Source organism: Botryllus schlosseri, chromosome 8 (assembly GCF_051294905.1).
Source record: "Botryllus schlosseri isolate E-star chromosome 8, Bs_hap1, whole genome shotgun sequence".
Taxonomy (NCBI): domain Eukaryota; kingdom Metazoa; phylum Chordata; class Ascidiacea; order Stolidobranchia; family Styelidae; genus Botryllus; species Botryllus schlosseri.
In genome coordinates, this window is record NC_137243.1 from 25,695,161 (window position 1) to 25,710,453 (window position 15,293).

Sequence of the window (15,293 nt, forward strand, 5' to 3'; positions counted from 1 at the left end):
CGATCGTACAGACAACTAAAAAGCAATAATAGACTTCGAATCAGAATATCGACAGCAAGGTTGACTAAAAGATGGTCAACTCCAACCGATTATAAGTGGGAACCTGTTTCATTTCAATTTAGTAAACCCATCAATATTACCAGAACAAGTATCCAAACTACCTGTATTGATATGCTACTTCCCATTTTGTGACCGGTGAAAGTGTCTTTTTCGGATCTCCGAGTATGGTAACCACTTTTTCATCGGTTTCGCTCAAAACTCTGATATCGGCCTGGATTTAATCAAAAATACAAGCACGATGCAACAGTTCACAGAATTATAATTTTCAACAGACCACTTTCAAACAAGCGCCCTTATTAATAATTGGAAAAGCAAAGCACGCAGTTCATTATGATATCAGATCATTGTGAAATAGACAAAATATCAACGCAGGGTAGAGAGAAATAGCGCCAGCAATAATACAAATAAAACGTAATACAAGTGAGGTAAAAATTTGGCGGTTGCATAAAAAGCTACAGACACGCTCAACAAATTGCCTAATGTTGATTTCATAAGGGTGGCGCCAGGCGGAGGGCCTTAGTTGGTAAGGCTTGACACGATTCCAGTGCTCGAATCTGAATCGAGTATCAATCGTAATGATTCGAGTCCAGCGAGATATGTTTTCGAGTACGGAAATTATACGCTCCTTGCCACGGCAATAGTTTTACTATCACTAGAATTATAGTTTCATTGCTTTTTGTCAGAGTAAATGAAAGCTTCAAGACCTCGAGTTAGTTAAAGGGGCACTGCGCACCAGGGTTGTAACCAAGTCACAAGGTTCCGAGTCACAAGTCAATCTCACTTTTATATTTTTGACTCGAGTCAAGTCGAGTCATTTTCAATTCCCACCGAGTCAAGTCCGAGTCCAAGTCAGCAAACAGAGGATCGAGTCCGAGTCATGGTATTATGACTCGAGTCCGAGTCCAAGTCATTGTGTTGACTGCTCAGTTTCCAGTTTAAGTCTTCCTAAACCCACTTTTTTAACTCTGTTTGGTGATATTGAATGGTTCGCATTTATAATATATCAATTTTCCTCACTTTTAGCAGTTTGTGGTCGCATTTTCAAGCACCAGTACCAACAAACGAAATCCCAATAGTGTGTTGGCTTCGAAATTACAATGAAATGTCGGTCTTCGCCGTCTGAATCTCGAGTCAATGACTTGCTTCGAGTCATGCGCAATGACTCGAGTCCAAGTCGAGTCAATACACAGATTGACTCGAGTCGAGTCGAGTCATTTCCGTATTTTGAGAAAATGACTCGAGTCGAGTCGAGTCATCCGAAAATCGTGACTCGAGTCTGACTCGAGTCGAGTCATGACTCGAGTCATTACAACCCTGCTGCGCACTAAAAATGATGTGGTCTCAAATCGAAGGGCAAAACAAACAAAAAATGGCCGCGGCCATTTCCTTCAGAACGTCACCGTAATGGAGATGCAATTTATTGAAATTTCCACATGACCTTCCGTCGCACTTGCTCGACGCGAGTAGGGAGTCACCCAGAGAACGAACTTTAGGTAGTTGTTGACATATTTTCTTCATAACATCGGATGTCAACTATCTAAAGTTCGTTCTCAGCGTGACTGCCTAATCGCGTCAAGCAAGTGCGACGGTAAATACATCGTGCCATGTAACGGGTCAAGGAATGACACGCAGCCGGGACAGCTGGAGCGTGAAGGTCCTGTGGAAATTTCAATAAATTGCAGCTCCATTACGGTGACGTTATGAATGAATTAGCAGCTGCTGAAAATTTTATTTCATTTTGCCCTTCAATTCGAGACCACATCATTTTTACAGCGCAGTGCCCCTTGAGAGTAGTCATTGTCCGTACCGCAATAGAAACAGAAACCATTTACCAGGGATATCTAGAACTTCTAGAAGTTTCTAGATATCCCTGCCATTTACAAGTAAATGAAAAAATATGCATTCCAGGTCTAGTTTTGCCACGAAAATTCAAAATTGTCAAGTAGAAGTAGTCTAAAATGATCACTACTTGATAAAGTGGTGTGAGTAGGCAAAATCTACTTAAAGTACTTGTTACTGACCCCCTCTGGTGGTATCACACCATCCGAAAGGTGTGGTACTCAAACTACGCACGTTAGTGCAAACTACATTTCTGTGCAGTCGTGAACAACCCACCGCATGGTCATACAGTGTAATGAAAAAGGTATGGTCATAACTTGCAATAATACCAAATTATCTATATGTGGTGTAAAGTTGGCATTTTTTTTCTTTGTGATCACATAAAGGGTAGGTTTTCGAACTTTCCACATCATCCATACTCATGAGTAGGGCGATTTTCTTTGACATGTCAAAATTTTTTTGACGTCTTAATTTCGTTTGTATTGTAGATTTTGCACTGTCGGTTAACTTATCATTTGATATTTTACAGCTTGTTGCCTACTTTATATGCCTACCGTTGTAAATGGCCCATTGTCTGCTCATTGTGAATCATAAACGGTCAAATAAAACATATAGGTAGAAATGGTGTTATGGTCAACGTACCGCAATATCCTAACTGAAGATAGACTTCTTGGGCATTGCATCAATCTTATATCAAGAAGCGCATTATGAAAAATTGTGATGTAGACACCATTGTCAGAATGAAACAACCGGGTCTATCAACCGCAGCAAACAACTGCTGCTGTTGAACGTTCTTTCTCCATTCTTGGCAAAGCTTGGTAGGGACAGACACTTTCTACCCGAGAATGTAGCAAAGTATCTCTTGTAACTACTGAAGTTATTCATAGTGCCAGATTTCGTTAAAGTACTAGTTTTTTCATGCAAAAAATTGTCTGTTTCTAAGCCAAAAAAGTTTTTTAAGGTAAACTAATTCGTTAGGACAGCTATTTCCAACCAGAAATGAAGACAAGTGGTACAATTTCAACATTATGTGGGAAAACACCTAATTTGCATATGTTAGTTCAAAATTCAGTTTATTTAGGTCAAAAAAAGTCAAAATTTCAATTTTTTGGGTCAAAATTTTCCTGTTTTAGGAAAAAAAATCGCCCTACTCATGAGTAATACTTGAATACTTAACTAGAAGCCTAATACTAGATTCAGAACCGAATCGCTCAGGCACTCGACTTCGCCAAGCCCCTATTAGTCGGCTAGTTTCCTATTCTTTGCCAAACAGACACGTCCGCCACCGTCCACTGGTGCTTCCTGGCGGTCTCCCGAATCAGGAAAGGCAAATCGAATCTGTCCAATAAGCGAAAACTGGGAGTGAGAATGCTCTTGATTTCGTCGAAACCACGCACTTCTTTGCCGTCGGAATCCTTGTAACCGCCGATCCATCGGTTCTGCGGAAGAATCAAGCGCACAGTGTTAAAGTAGCTATACTATGTCGATCCATACCGATATCGGATTCTCGAGATATGGCATCTACGAACCTTAAGCGTATTTCAAAAATTTCAAGAGTATTTATCTAACAGGTTTCCTGCCATTGCTGGGCTTGGGCATGAAATAATCTAGAACAGTGGTTCTCAACCGCATGTCGGTAGCAGGTTTCCTGCCCAATATATTGTCTTTTGTATCTCAAAGATTAAAATACATGAAGTTAAACGCTCGTCTATTAATTACACTGGTCAACACATATTTTTAGGCAGACAAAGTAAGAGTGGTTTTGGGGGTTCTGAAGGGCACTGATTCCGAATATGACTTTAGTTTTTTCAAATTGGCTTTTGTTGCGGAGATAACCCATGGGGCTATTTTGACCAAAATATCCCATTTTCGGGGTAGTGATTAGATATAAAATTGGCTTAGTCGTACTATAAAGTCTAGAAATCCGATCTACTTTTTATTTTTACACAGAGAAGACTATTTTATATCAAAATACAGCAACAGCACTATATTTAGGGGTAATAGATTTATCATAGTTACAGACTTTCACGGACACCATGAACATAAATTTACTCCAGTCGTGTACATAAGTATTTGCCTAGATACTCAAATAACGTGGCATTAATTCAATCAGTTTTACACCAACCACTTACTGTAAATTTGAAATAATCAGTTGGAATACAATATTATTGGTATATTTTAAATCGAAATTGATTTTTGTGCGATTTTCACCTGTAAGCTATTTAGTGCAGGTTCTCGAAAGGTTCCGGCACTGGTCTAACATAATATGTTCAATGGTTCATCTCATCTGCCCTGGTATTTTTCTTTTGTTGTTCTGATGTCTTGGTAGAACCTCTCCCCTTGCTAATCGACAAGATGATCAGGATATATACCAAGATGACTGAACAGGAAGTGAACTTTTATGCTCATGCTTGTTCCAAGTTTTCGATAAGCAGATATGAATTTTCGGACCAACTGTTTGTAGTTGGGTGCTTTGTGCTCAGCTAAAAAGTTTTATTTACTACATCTTAGGAGAAATTACATGCTGTGAGCTCCTCCTAATGTGAAATTGGAATCTTTCATCAGCATTCGAATATTCCAGATACCAGATTTAAGTTTCTCGTTTGATAGGGTTACTAGGTATACCCACTTTGTTGACTCAGTGGAAAATTATTCATTTACCAGTCAAAAGAAATGAGACATGTATGAGTATTGTAGTTGAGCCTTTCAAGGACAAATTTTATAGTTTTATACTCCTCTTTAATCTTGGTAGAATGACCAATTGATACAGGAGAATATGAATTTCCATTGTACAAAAGTACAATTTTTAGGCTTGACAAACTGCTTTTTTGACAAACAAATATTTCGCATCATGCCATGTTGATATTGATAGAATGACTGAGAATGACATGAGGGTTCTTCATAGTCAATTAGCCATTTATGCGCAGTATAAAATTAGAAAAACTACAATTTTTTTTCCTACCAAGTGAAATATTTAAGGGAAATACAGTAATTTTGGGCTTTTTTAGGGGTATAAATATCTTCTGACAGAGAGCCAATCTGACAAAACTAATGTGATATTCGTAACCAGCAACCTTAAAAACCCCTAAAACGGCTCTCAGATGTTCTGCCTTCAAATTTTTTTTTCATTTTGTTGACCAGTGTTATAGATATAAAACATCAAAATATGTCTTATTTACAAGTGTGGTACGTATCTTTGTATGGTAGGCTCCATCGCAATAGAGAGTTCATGGTCTGCTACGGACCGGACATACGTCACAATGGTGCAAGTGTTATAAGAAATTGTTGAAAGCAGCCTGCAACTCGATTCGGACAAATTATGTGTCAAAACTACGGAGACTTTAAAACAAACTTCGTTAAATCCCGACAGTGCTATTAAGCGACAATTGGCAGAATAATGGAGGCTATAGCAAACGACAAAATCGCGCTGCTATCGAAGGATACCGAAAAATCGCAACGGACTTTGCGAGATTCGCCTTGCACAAACTTCAATACAGCCACTTATAAATATTTATTATCAAAAAGTGTCATTAAATGAGGTTTCTTTCCACTAGTACCTTCAAGTCGCATGCAATTGTCGTGATTAATTTAGGTTGAATTTTGGTTTATGAAATTTTACCAGTCAGCAACCTCAAAAAGGCTGCGTCTTGACACGAGCTAGCAGAGTTGGTCAGTAACGAAGTAGCCTACTGCTACCTTTTCAAAATACTTGAGTAGATTTTGCCTGCTTGCAATAATCGCTCAAGTGGTTTTACACTACTAAGTCAGTTTTCTAGGCAAAACTACGCATTAAATAATAAATTTTGCATACACGAAAATCACTACTTCTACTCTGAGTCAAATAGTTTGACGTTACTTGGGCTACACTTTTAATCAAGTACTATCGATGAATACTCTGACTATCGGACGTAAACATGGAAGGGTAACGACCGACTTTGCAGCCCTCTTTCGCTTCGCTGAGGCTGGATTCTGAAATGCTTCGCGGCAGCGACCGTAGCATTTCGGACAATCAAAAAGTTATCATCCAGAGTTTACTGAATCTGGTCTTGATCGAAAGCTACTTTTGCACTTATTCCGAAAATATAAATTAAAACATGGTCAGAGCTCCGAAACCTGACCAAATATCACCCTAACACCTGAAATGTTCAGAATGACCTGGGCTGTGAAGTGACGAATCGAGTCATGACTCGACCCGAGTCGCGAATTTTTGGTGACTCGACTCCAGTCATTTTTTCAAATGCGTGAAATGACTCGAATTGACTCCACTTGTACTCGAGTCATTGTACACGACGAGTCATATGACTCGGGACTAGGACGGAACATAATGTCTTGGTCCTCTTGGACTCGGACTCGACTCAAAACACTATGACTCGGACTCGACCCTCTACTAGATGATTTGGACTCGGACTTGACTCGGTGATGAATTGAAAATGACCTGACTTGACTCAAGTCAAAACTATAAAAGTGAGATGAACTTGCGACTCGGAACATTGCGACTTGGTTACAATCCTGAGAATGACCCATAACAATGACCCATTGCGGCTCACCGATTGTTCAGACAATGTCGATATCTTGGATTTGGAGGGCGAATTCAGGGTGGTTGCAGTGTCTGATCATGGTTTAATTTATATTTTCGGAATCGGTGCAATAGTAGCTTTCAATCAAGACTAGATTCGGTAAATTCTGCGCTCTGGAAGAGAGCTCTTGGATTACGAGAAATCCTACAGTCGCCGCCGTGAATTAAACCAGTTATTAGCCTCAGCGAAGCAGAAAAATTGGTCTTTGCCATTCCATGTTTACATTCGATAATTTGACCAATGCTGCCTGTAAGCTGGTGTTAGATATCGATTTTTGCTAGGAACTTGAATATCAGCCGGGCTCACGGTCACGAAGATGAGAGAACAGTAATTTCACATACCCTCAGCGTATATTCTCTCATGAAGGTGTACGGGCTGGTGATGACGCATATCCCGCCGGCAGCCACGAGATTCTTCAACCTCAGTATGAACGCTTTAGGATCGGGCAGACGACAGATCAAATTTGCGGCGAGCACGCAGCCGAACTGCCCGATGTCCAAGGGAAGGTTACAAGCGTCCCCTTGCAGAAAAGAGCACCGAGATGTGTCCTGTAAAGAAAAACAATCAAAGCAGGCCAAGTACGAAGCACTCGCATTTTCCATTAGACAATCATAGCAAATAAAACAGTGGTACGTAACATTTTTCTACAATTTCAGTGGCTATTTGATGAACTTGTTATGCTGACTCAGGGGTGGCCAACCTTTTCGGCCAAAGGGCCACATGAGATTTACAAACCATTGTACAGTGAAAACAATACGCATCAATCAAAATCAATAACAATTATGACATGCAGACTCGGTGCGCAGTGCATCTACGACATAACGGCGTACAGCGCGAAAATTTTTGAAAGTTAATGAATGAATTTGGTCAATAGTAATGTTACTTGCATATATTGTGGGTCACCTCTGTATACCGCTGGGTTTATTTGGCAAGGACAGGATTATTCGGCGCTTGGACTTATAAAAAGCAAAGATTTTGGCTAATATGCGAAATATTGTACTTTATGGTCATATACGATGATGTATGAAAAATGTGGCTGGCCCCTAGCTACGCCAATGCGTCGGAACTGATATTTTAGTCATCAAAATCATGAATTTTACGGACAGGATAAAGAAATTTTGGTTATTTGATTTCGAGGATTTATTTTCTGATAATATAACTAATTTTGAGAATCACACCGCAGGCCACGGGTTGGCCGCTCCTGTGCTATTAAAAAAAACATTGCACACGAAATTTAACTCAATTCAAACCTGTAGAAATGAAGCTATTTTTAGAGTTAAAAATTTTGAATTTATTTGAAATAATCACACAAGTTGGTTTTTGGATATTACTGAGGTAAGCCCACCCCAATAAATGGTTAAGTTGTCTAAAAAAATGATGCATATCAAATGTGGCTCAATTCCAACCGGTAAAAGCGAAGTTACTGGAGTACAAAATTTGGATTTAGAATTAGAATTATTAATGAAGAATTTCTCAAAATCCAACATTTTATACTCCAATAACTTAGCTCCCACTGGTTGAATTGAGTCAAATTTGTTATGTAGCCTATCGTTAATTTTAGAAAACCATATATATACTCTCTTAGGATTTGTCCTCTTATCACTTCGACTGCAACTACCAAGGATTTCAATACCACATTCATTGCAGTAGATTATTTGTTGTACACGAATGTACTTCTTGCCTTCAATGCAAGTAATGTTGTCTACCAATACAAGTGCCACTGTGATAGCAGGTATGAAGGACGAACATCTCAAAGACTGTTTCAGCGTATAAAGCAGCATATTCCAAAATTGATTCGCTCAAAAACATCCGCAAGTGACTACGCGGAGCTCACACGCCTGATGCAAATTAGCTGCCGAAACAGATAGTTAAGACAATTACCAAGCATACGCTTCGTCGATTGGTCAACTTTCATGAGAAAACCTCGCCTGCGCACAACACCAAAATGACAATATGTTCACTGTCATTGCGCAAGCAGATCTTTGTTTCATTTAAAAGTGCTGGAGTCTACCATTATTCAATTGACCAAACTTATTTTATGCAAAAAGATTTTCTCTATAACTTACAAATTTCTCATTAGTTCGTTTTGTTTCGTGTTAGTAACTGTTTATTTACGAATTGCTACCATACTTCAAAGTTTGTTATTGTTACAGTACGAACCTCATGGTCTGTGATTTTGATTGTTGTGTCATATTTTGCCTTTTCGTTTTGCTTTTAAATCACTTCAAATCTCTATAGTGTACCTTTAACTCTTGAAAAGAGGCACCCGAAAAGTCTTTGAGTTTAATAAATATTCTAATACCATGGATGTTGTATTCGAAACTATATTAAAGTTCTGTATCACGAACCAGCTATTCAACTACCAAAGGACTGTAAAACATCATCAAACTTAAACAGAGCAATCCTACTTTCGTTTTACTTGCAGGCAAAAAAGGGTCCCTTTTAGGGCACAGAAAATACCTTATGCCTAGTACGTAGTACAACGATCAAATGCTTCACTTACAATATCATTCGGGATAGTGGCAATGTGACTGGTTGTTAGGTCCCCTTCGACCAGCGCCTTATATTCCATTTTCCTATTCGTAGCCAGCACTTCACAGCTCCTCACAAATCCAAAGCTGTAGTCGATTCCGATTGATTCACGGAATACCCGCGCCAGTTCGAATGTGGACCGGCCCACAGCGCAGCCGACATCCAGCGAGCGATCGTTAGGACATGACTAGAAATGCGCAAAAATAGGCCGTATAATCATATGTGAATATGATACGGTTTGACCCGTTCTTCACAGCCTCATTGGACGTAGAACTGTACGAACTACTAGTAAGCTGACGGTTAATGAAACAGTGCTGTATCCAGTCACTAGGCTAGGAGTAATTAAGTCAATTTTACTTCTATAGTTTTGACTCTCGAGTCAAGTTGAGTCATTTTCAAGTCACCACCAAGTCCAGTCCGAGTCCAAGTCATAGTGTTTACTGCTCATGATCGAGTTCAAGTCAGGTTTGTGAACTCTCGGGTAATATCCAAGCATTCAAAATATACTCATTTATTTCACTCTAAAGATGTTTATTCAAACAAATGGAAGACAGTTTCAGGGCATATTTTTCAAGTATGGGTCCTGATACACGAGAATTGAATCAAGTCATATAGAAGGTTTCGAGTCATGCGCAATCACTCGAGTACACGTCAAATCAATACACAAATTGACTTAAGTCGACTCTATTCATTTTCCATTTTCAAGAAAATAACTCGGGTCAAGTCTAAAATTGCAACCAACTGCTGGGTGTTCAAGTAGTTCAAGTTCTAGTTTTGGTAGTGGATTATCAAAAGCGAGTAGTTCTAGTTGCGCATTTTTGAAATAATTTAGTTGTAGAACTGGAAAACATGTGTCGTCGTTTAGTGTAAATCTTGATACCAGCATTCTCTTGTGTGATGTTGTTGCAGTTGCCGTCATTGCTAGCTCGAGAGTCATCACTACTAACAGTGGTGTAGCCAAAGGGGAGAGTTTTGGGGGTGGAAACTGCGTCCTTCTAAATTGCTGATTTTATCCAATATTTCTTAGCTCATTCGCTATTCAGAAATTCATACTATCAGTAGAGGGCAATTTTTTTGTTGACATTTCAAAAAAAAGTCAAAATTGTAGCATTATGTCAAAAAATGTCAAAATTGTAAACAAAGTCAAAAAATTATTACAACCTGCATTTCGCTTGGATAGGTGATTTTGCACTGTGGGCGAACTTATCATTTGACCGCTTGTAGCCTACTTTATAGGCCTACCGTTGTAGCCAGCTCATTGTCTGCTCATTGTGAAACATAAACATTCAAATAAAACTAACAGGTTGACATGGTGTTATGCTCAACGTACCGCAATATCCCAACTGGAGTAAGACTGCGTGGGCATAGCATGGTTCTTATATCAAGGAGCGCATTATGAAAAATTTTGATGTAGACTCCATTGTCAGAATGATTCAACACGGTGTGTCACCAACTTCAGTGTTGTCAACCAACAACTGCTGCTGTTAAACGTTATTTCTCTATACTTGGCAAGCTACTTAGTAAGGACAGACACTTTCTACCCGAGAGTTGCTGGTGACACACCGTGTTGCTTCTAACCGAATATGCTATCTACATCACAATTTTTCATCATGCGCTTCTTGCTTCAGTTAACATATTGCGGTACGTTGACCAATGACCATAAAACCATGTCATGTCAACCTATTTGTTTTATTTGACCAATTTACAATTCACAAGGATATTGCAACGAAAAACACATTCATATTCGCAATTTATTCACTATAAGCTTTTCAACTGACCCTCGTCGGTAGTGGCCGTCAGTATAATACGGAGATTGCAATTCGAAATATAAAGATGAAATAGGTAGTGTGACAAGGAGCAGATAATGCACCGTCTTCAATGGTAGGTCTATAAAGTAGGCTGCAAGCTGTAAAATATCAAATGATAAGTTCACCGACAGTGTAAAATCTACGATACAAACGAAATGCAGAGGTCAAAATTTTTAACGCTAAAATTTTTACAAAATTTGACATGTCAAAAAAATTGCCCTAGTTATTAGTTAGATGTTTATTAGTTAGTTGCGTATTTCAAAGGTCGCGAGTTCAAGTTCTAGTTGTATTTTCTCAGTCCTACACTACAAACGAGCTGAGGTATTGGAATACAGAGAGTTGTAAAACCCAAAATTCACTTACACTGGGATCGTAGTACTTTTTGCAGATGTCCGCACATTTCATTGGAAAATCAAAGCATTCTTTCGGTGCATTATCCTGCACACAGTTGACCTCTTGACCTCCATAATGGAAGCACAAGTATTCGTTGAGCACTTTTTCAGACTCGTACACATTCTTCTTGCTCTGTTCATTGCATGATGGCGAAATTTTTGGACGCAGGTATCTGTATGCAGTGAACAATGCGACACCACCCCCTGCAACAGAATAAGTACTATCAGATTTATTCGACGTCCTCAGACCTATAGACATTAGTGAACTACCCTGAAACGGGTGCATCAATATTAGTAATTTGCTTGCTAGAGCAGTGGTTCTCAACCTTTTTGGCTTCGCGGACCCCTTTTGACCGTCACGGACCCTCGCGGACCCCCTCAAGCAATGTTCCCTCTAATTTTTCACGAGTCTGCGCAAACACGCCAACTCACTGCCCAGGTCCTTGGACAACAGTGCGCAACCAGGTCCCCCATAAGGTGATATAACAAACTTCTGGGGGCTTCGCCCCCCAGACTCTCCTTGGGCTGTGCGCTTTTTGCCGCTGCTTATCATCTTGATTGGAAGTCCGTTTGGTGGGTGTGACGCCTGAACGCGCGGGGCGCGATAAATTTATGTAATTCATGATTGCGTCGCTATATTGCTAGCAATTTTTAGGCTCTCTCTGCTCACGTAATCAGATTTACCGGTTGAGCTGATCGAGTCAGGTGTGTTGGAAAAGATATAGGACCCCTAAATAGTAATTAAAGGTCTTCGGGCGTACCTACTTATGTCTTCCGTTTTCACATGCTTCGACAACCATTCCATGTAAAACGGCTCGCACTTCTTTGTTAATTTGGCTTGGTGAAGGGATGAGCATGAGAAACTACCCATTCGTTTTGTCATCATTAAAAGCGATCAGTATAAACAGTGACAAGCAGAATTAGCGAGTATTCACGCAGCGAATAGACGGCGAATCGTAATTTTGTGCGACCATATGTGATGTCACAATGAATCTGTGTACATAACATGGTGACATACAGATTACTAATAGACATACACACACGACTGGCACTGCCTCATACTTTCTCAAATGAAAAAATAAAATGGAAATTACGTTATCAAAAATGTAGAGGTCTCGCGGACCCCCTAAAATTGCTTCGCGGACCCCTGGGGGTCCGCGGACCCCCAGTTGAGAACCGCTGTGCTAGAGGAATACTCTCCTTAGGCGCCTATATGGAATCTCTGTCCATTTTTTGAAATAAATCCTGCGTGATGAGAGCTTTTCTATATAGAATAATTAAGGAATTAAACAGAAAATCCTGCGTGACGTTGCCACCAATTCCAACCAGGCTTAGGCGATTGGAAAAAAATATTATAATGCATTGTTAAGACAACATCCACTAGCTTATTTGTTCCGCCTATACATGAAATCTATATTGGTGCGACACAACTTATTGATTATAAATTGGAAATATATTTTGCTGTACTTTACCTGTGTGTCAGTTTATTTTCTCTTCATGGTCAATGATTTCAGTCTTACAAATGTTTTATTTGCAAATTATATCAACATTGTTTTTCACGAGGCTATTTCAATGTAGTTGACTCATTTCGAGCTGATCAGTCAATGTCATCTTTGTTATTTGTTAATTAGGCTATTAATTAGCAATGACCTTTTCCAAACTCAATCACAGACCTTTATCAAGATGTAAACACGTGAAAAAAGCATCATTTTTTCTTCAGGCATGCCTGGAACATGAGATTTGGTTCTAGGTATACGGTACCGTACCTAAGTGTCGGTTGAAATTTGCTACAGTAAAAATAGGCTACTATATTGTTGAACAAGTTCCCTAGCCTACACACACCTGATATTATATCGCCAGGATTACCTCAAACCAGTATCTAATCACATACAAGCATGCAAGTGGTTGAGAGCCACGAGATCAACCCATTTTTGCCGAAGGTGAATGCTGTTGCTAAATGCTTGAAGACTTACCAATGATTGATGCAGTCCCCAGAATATAATTCAATGATGAATCCAGCCTGCTAATCGCCATCTTATTTCCACGGCAGTCTGCTCGGACACACCCTCAATACGGATTGCAACTAAGATGCGACCAATCACGCTGCGCATGTCAAACAAACAAATAAGCAATCAAACAAACAAGGCGACCAGCAAGAAGGTGGAAAATTGAGAATTCAATCCCACGGGGGTACCGTAGCGATTAAGGGGATACGTGACGATGACATCGGACGTATCACGATATTGCGAAGTGATTCTGTTCCAGTGCAAGTTCAAGTATATTCATAAAATTTAATCACTTCAGAACATCACGAGACTGCAATACAATGAATGATAGGAAGATGCCGAAACGACTTTCATCAAATATCAACGACTACTTCACCTCGGAGTCAAAAACGCACAAGTACGTCACACGCGCATCAGCGAAGAACAACTACCATATAATCAGGACGGAACACAAGAAAACGCATTGCTCTATCAAGTATGTCGGACCCCAATTGTGGAACAGAATCCCGCCGGCTATCCGACAGTCGTCGAGAATGTCCACATTCAAGTCAAAATATGAGCAATTTCTTCTAAATGAATACTTGTCGGCCTTCAGGATTACCGGACCGCGACCTAACATCGATCTCGCCTTCCGCCACATACCACCTCATTTTGTCGCTTGCCTTTTATATTCTCTGCTCTACTTTTCATTCAGTGTGCATGTCTCTTCTTCACTTCGCCTAGGCCAGGGGTCACCAACCTTTCTGCAACCAAGGGCTACTTTTGGGTACTGATTGAAGCGACGGGCTACCATTTACTCCCGCCGTTTACCCGTATCAAACTCAATTTCCGCTTTGATATTCATAGCATTGGGCAGGTATCGCATAGCGGTAAGACTTCTAAGAGATTCTTTTAAATCAAAGCATCTCATTTCAACCAGCTAGCCACTAAGACTTTTTAAGAAATGACGAATTACTTCGCACCGTGTTTTTATAAATTATATAACAACTGTAATAAGCTCAGATTTTAAAATAAATCTCGTCACACGTTAGACTGGACATCGTGTTATCTGTTTCTAAACCAGTCAGTGGTAGGCCTGCATTGCATGCTATCAACCATAGTGCGCTGTACTCTGGTATGTAACTTACACTGCAACTCTGAGTGAGTGTTCCAGATGTGCATTAGTGAGGCGTGCTCTGTGTTTGTTATTTGATGAATGTCGTGTCCGCAAAGGCTGATTCACAACGATAAGTTGAACCAAACACGCTTGCAACCTTCATAGCTGCTGCGCAGTGCGCATTCACCACTGTACTTTTCCGTGTCAACAAGGCACCAAAAGTTTGGTGCAGCCTTGTGGGCTTTGAGGTGGAGGTGATTTTGCAGTGGTACAATTTCAATCTCCAACTGTTCAGCATCCAGACATGACAGATTTCATTATACCTGACAGCAGCATCGATTACAGAAAGTTAGAAACATGGTACTATAAATTGCGTTGAGTGTAAGAGAGACAAGCTGTGTCAAAAGATGCAATACATATAGGGCATACTGCATCTGCTAGTACGTCACCGCCATTTGCTACCGGATAGTAATGTTGTTTACTACTTTGGCATTGTCCGAGACGTCGAGCTACCATAACGGAACCTCCCACCCTTTCAAGAAGACCGTGGATGGCATGCCTTCATATCGCCTGTATGGGCATGCAGTACGCCGAGGCCTATTCTACGTCTTCGATATCTTGTTATTCTACTACATGTTGGTATATTACTAATTGTAATTGGGGATATTTGGAATCATCATTTTAAGTATTTATATATATGTATTGTCATTTCTAAGTCACATGTTATAGTGTGATTTAAACAACAATAACGAAATCACTCAATTTATATATTTAAAAGCTCACTGGTGATAATCTGACGAATATTGGCAAATGCTGCTATTAGATCTATTTTTAGACCAGGCTCGCGGGCCACTCATCTGGTCCTCTCGGGCTACCTGGTGCCCGCGGGCACCAGGTTGGTGACCCCTGGCCTAGGCCAAGGTGTGTGTCTGATCCGAAGGACTACTCCAAGTCGTTTCGACACCTTCCAACCGTTTCATTGT

At 40.0% G+C, this 15,293-nt stretch overlaps 1 protein-coding gene across 2 annotated transcripts; it reads right to left on the reverse strand.

Moving 5' to 3' along the window:
• Positions 1-301: 301 nt before the first annotated feature.
• LOC145444321 (uncharacterized) lies at positions 302-13,525 on the reverse strand. 2 transcript variants are annotated; one of them, XR_013916653.1, is made up of 6 exons: positions 13,182-13,525; positions 11,180-11,412; positions 8,980-9,195; positions 6,818-7,024; positions 2,397-3,338; positions 302-706 (listed from the first exon to the last, which is right to left on the reverse strand). XR_013916653.1 is itself a non-coding variant. In XM_080322267.1 (5 exons), exons 1-5 carry the CDS (start codon positions 13,240-13,242, stop codon positions 3,147-3,149), a joined length of 909 nt encoding a protein of 302 aa, XP_080178393.1. In that variant the 5' UTR covers positions 13,243-13,525; the 3' UTR covers positions 1,603-3,146. The 2 variants fall into 2 exon arrangements, 1 of the variants encoding a protein (XP_080178393.1); XM_080322267.1 differs by lacking the exon at positions 302-706 and having other exon boundaries at positions 1,603-3,338.
• Positions 13,526-15,293: the final 1,768 nt, after the last annotated feature.

Coding starts and splice junctions, on each gene's coding strand:
- LOC145444321 (XM_080322267.1), bottom strand. CDS start 13,242: ATGGCGATTAGCAGGCTGGATTCATCATTGAATTATATTCTGGGGACT. Junction 11,413..13,181: donor GGGGACTGCATCAATCATTG/GTAAGTCTTCAA, acceptor ATTCTGTTGCAG/GGGGTGGTGTCGCATTGTTC. Junction 7,025..8,979: donor CCACTATCCCGAATGATATT/GTAAGTGAAGCA, acceptor TTTTCTTTACAG/GACACATCTCGGTGCTCTTT.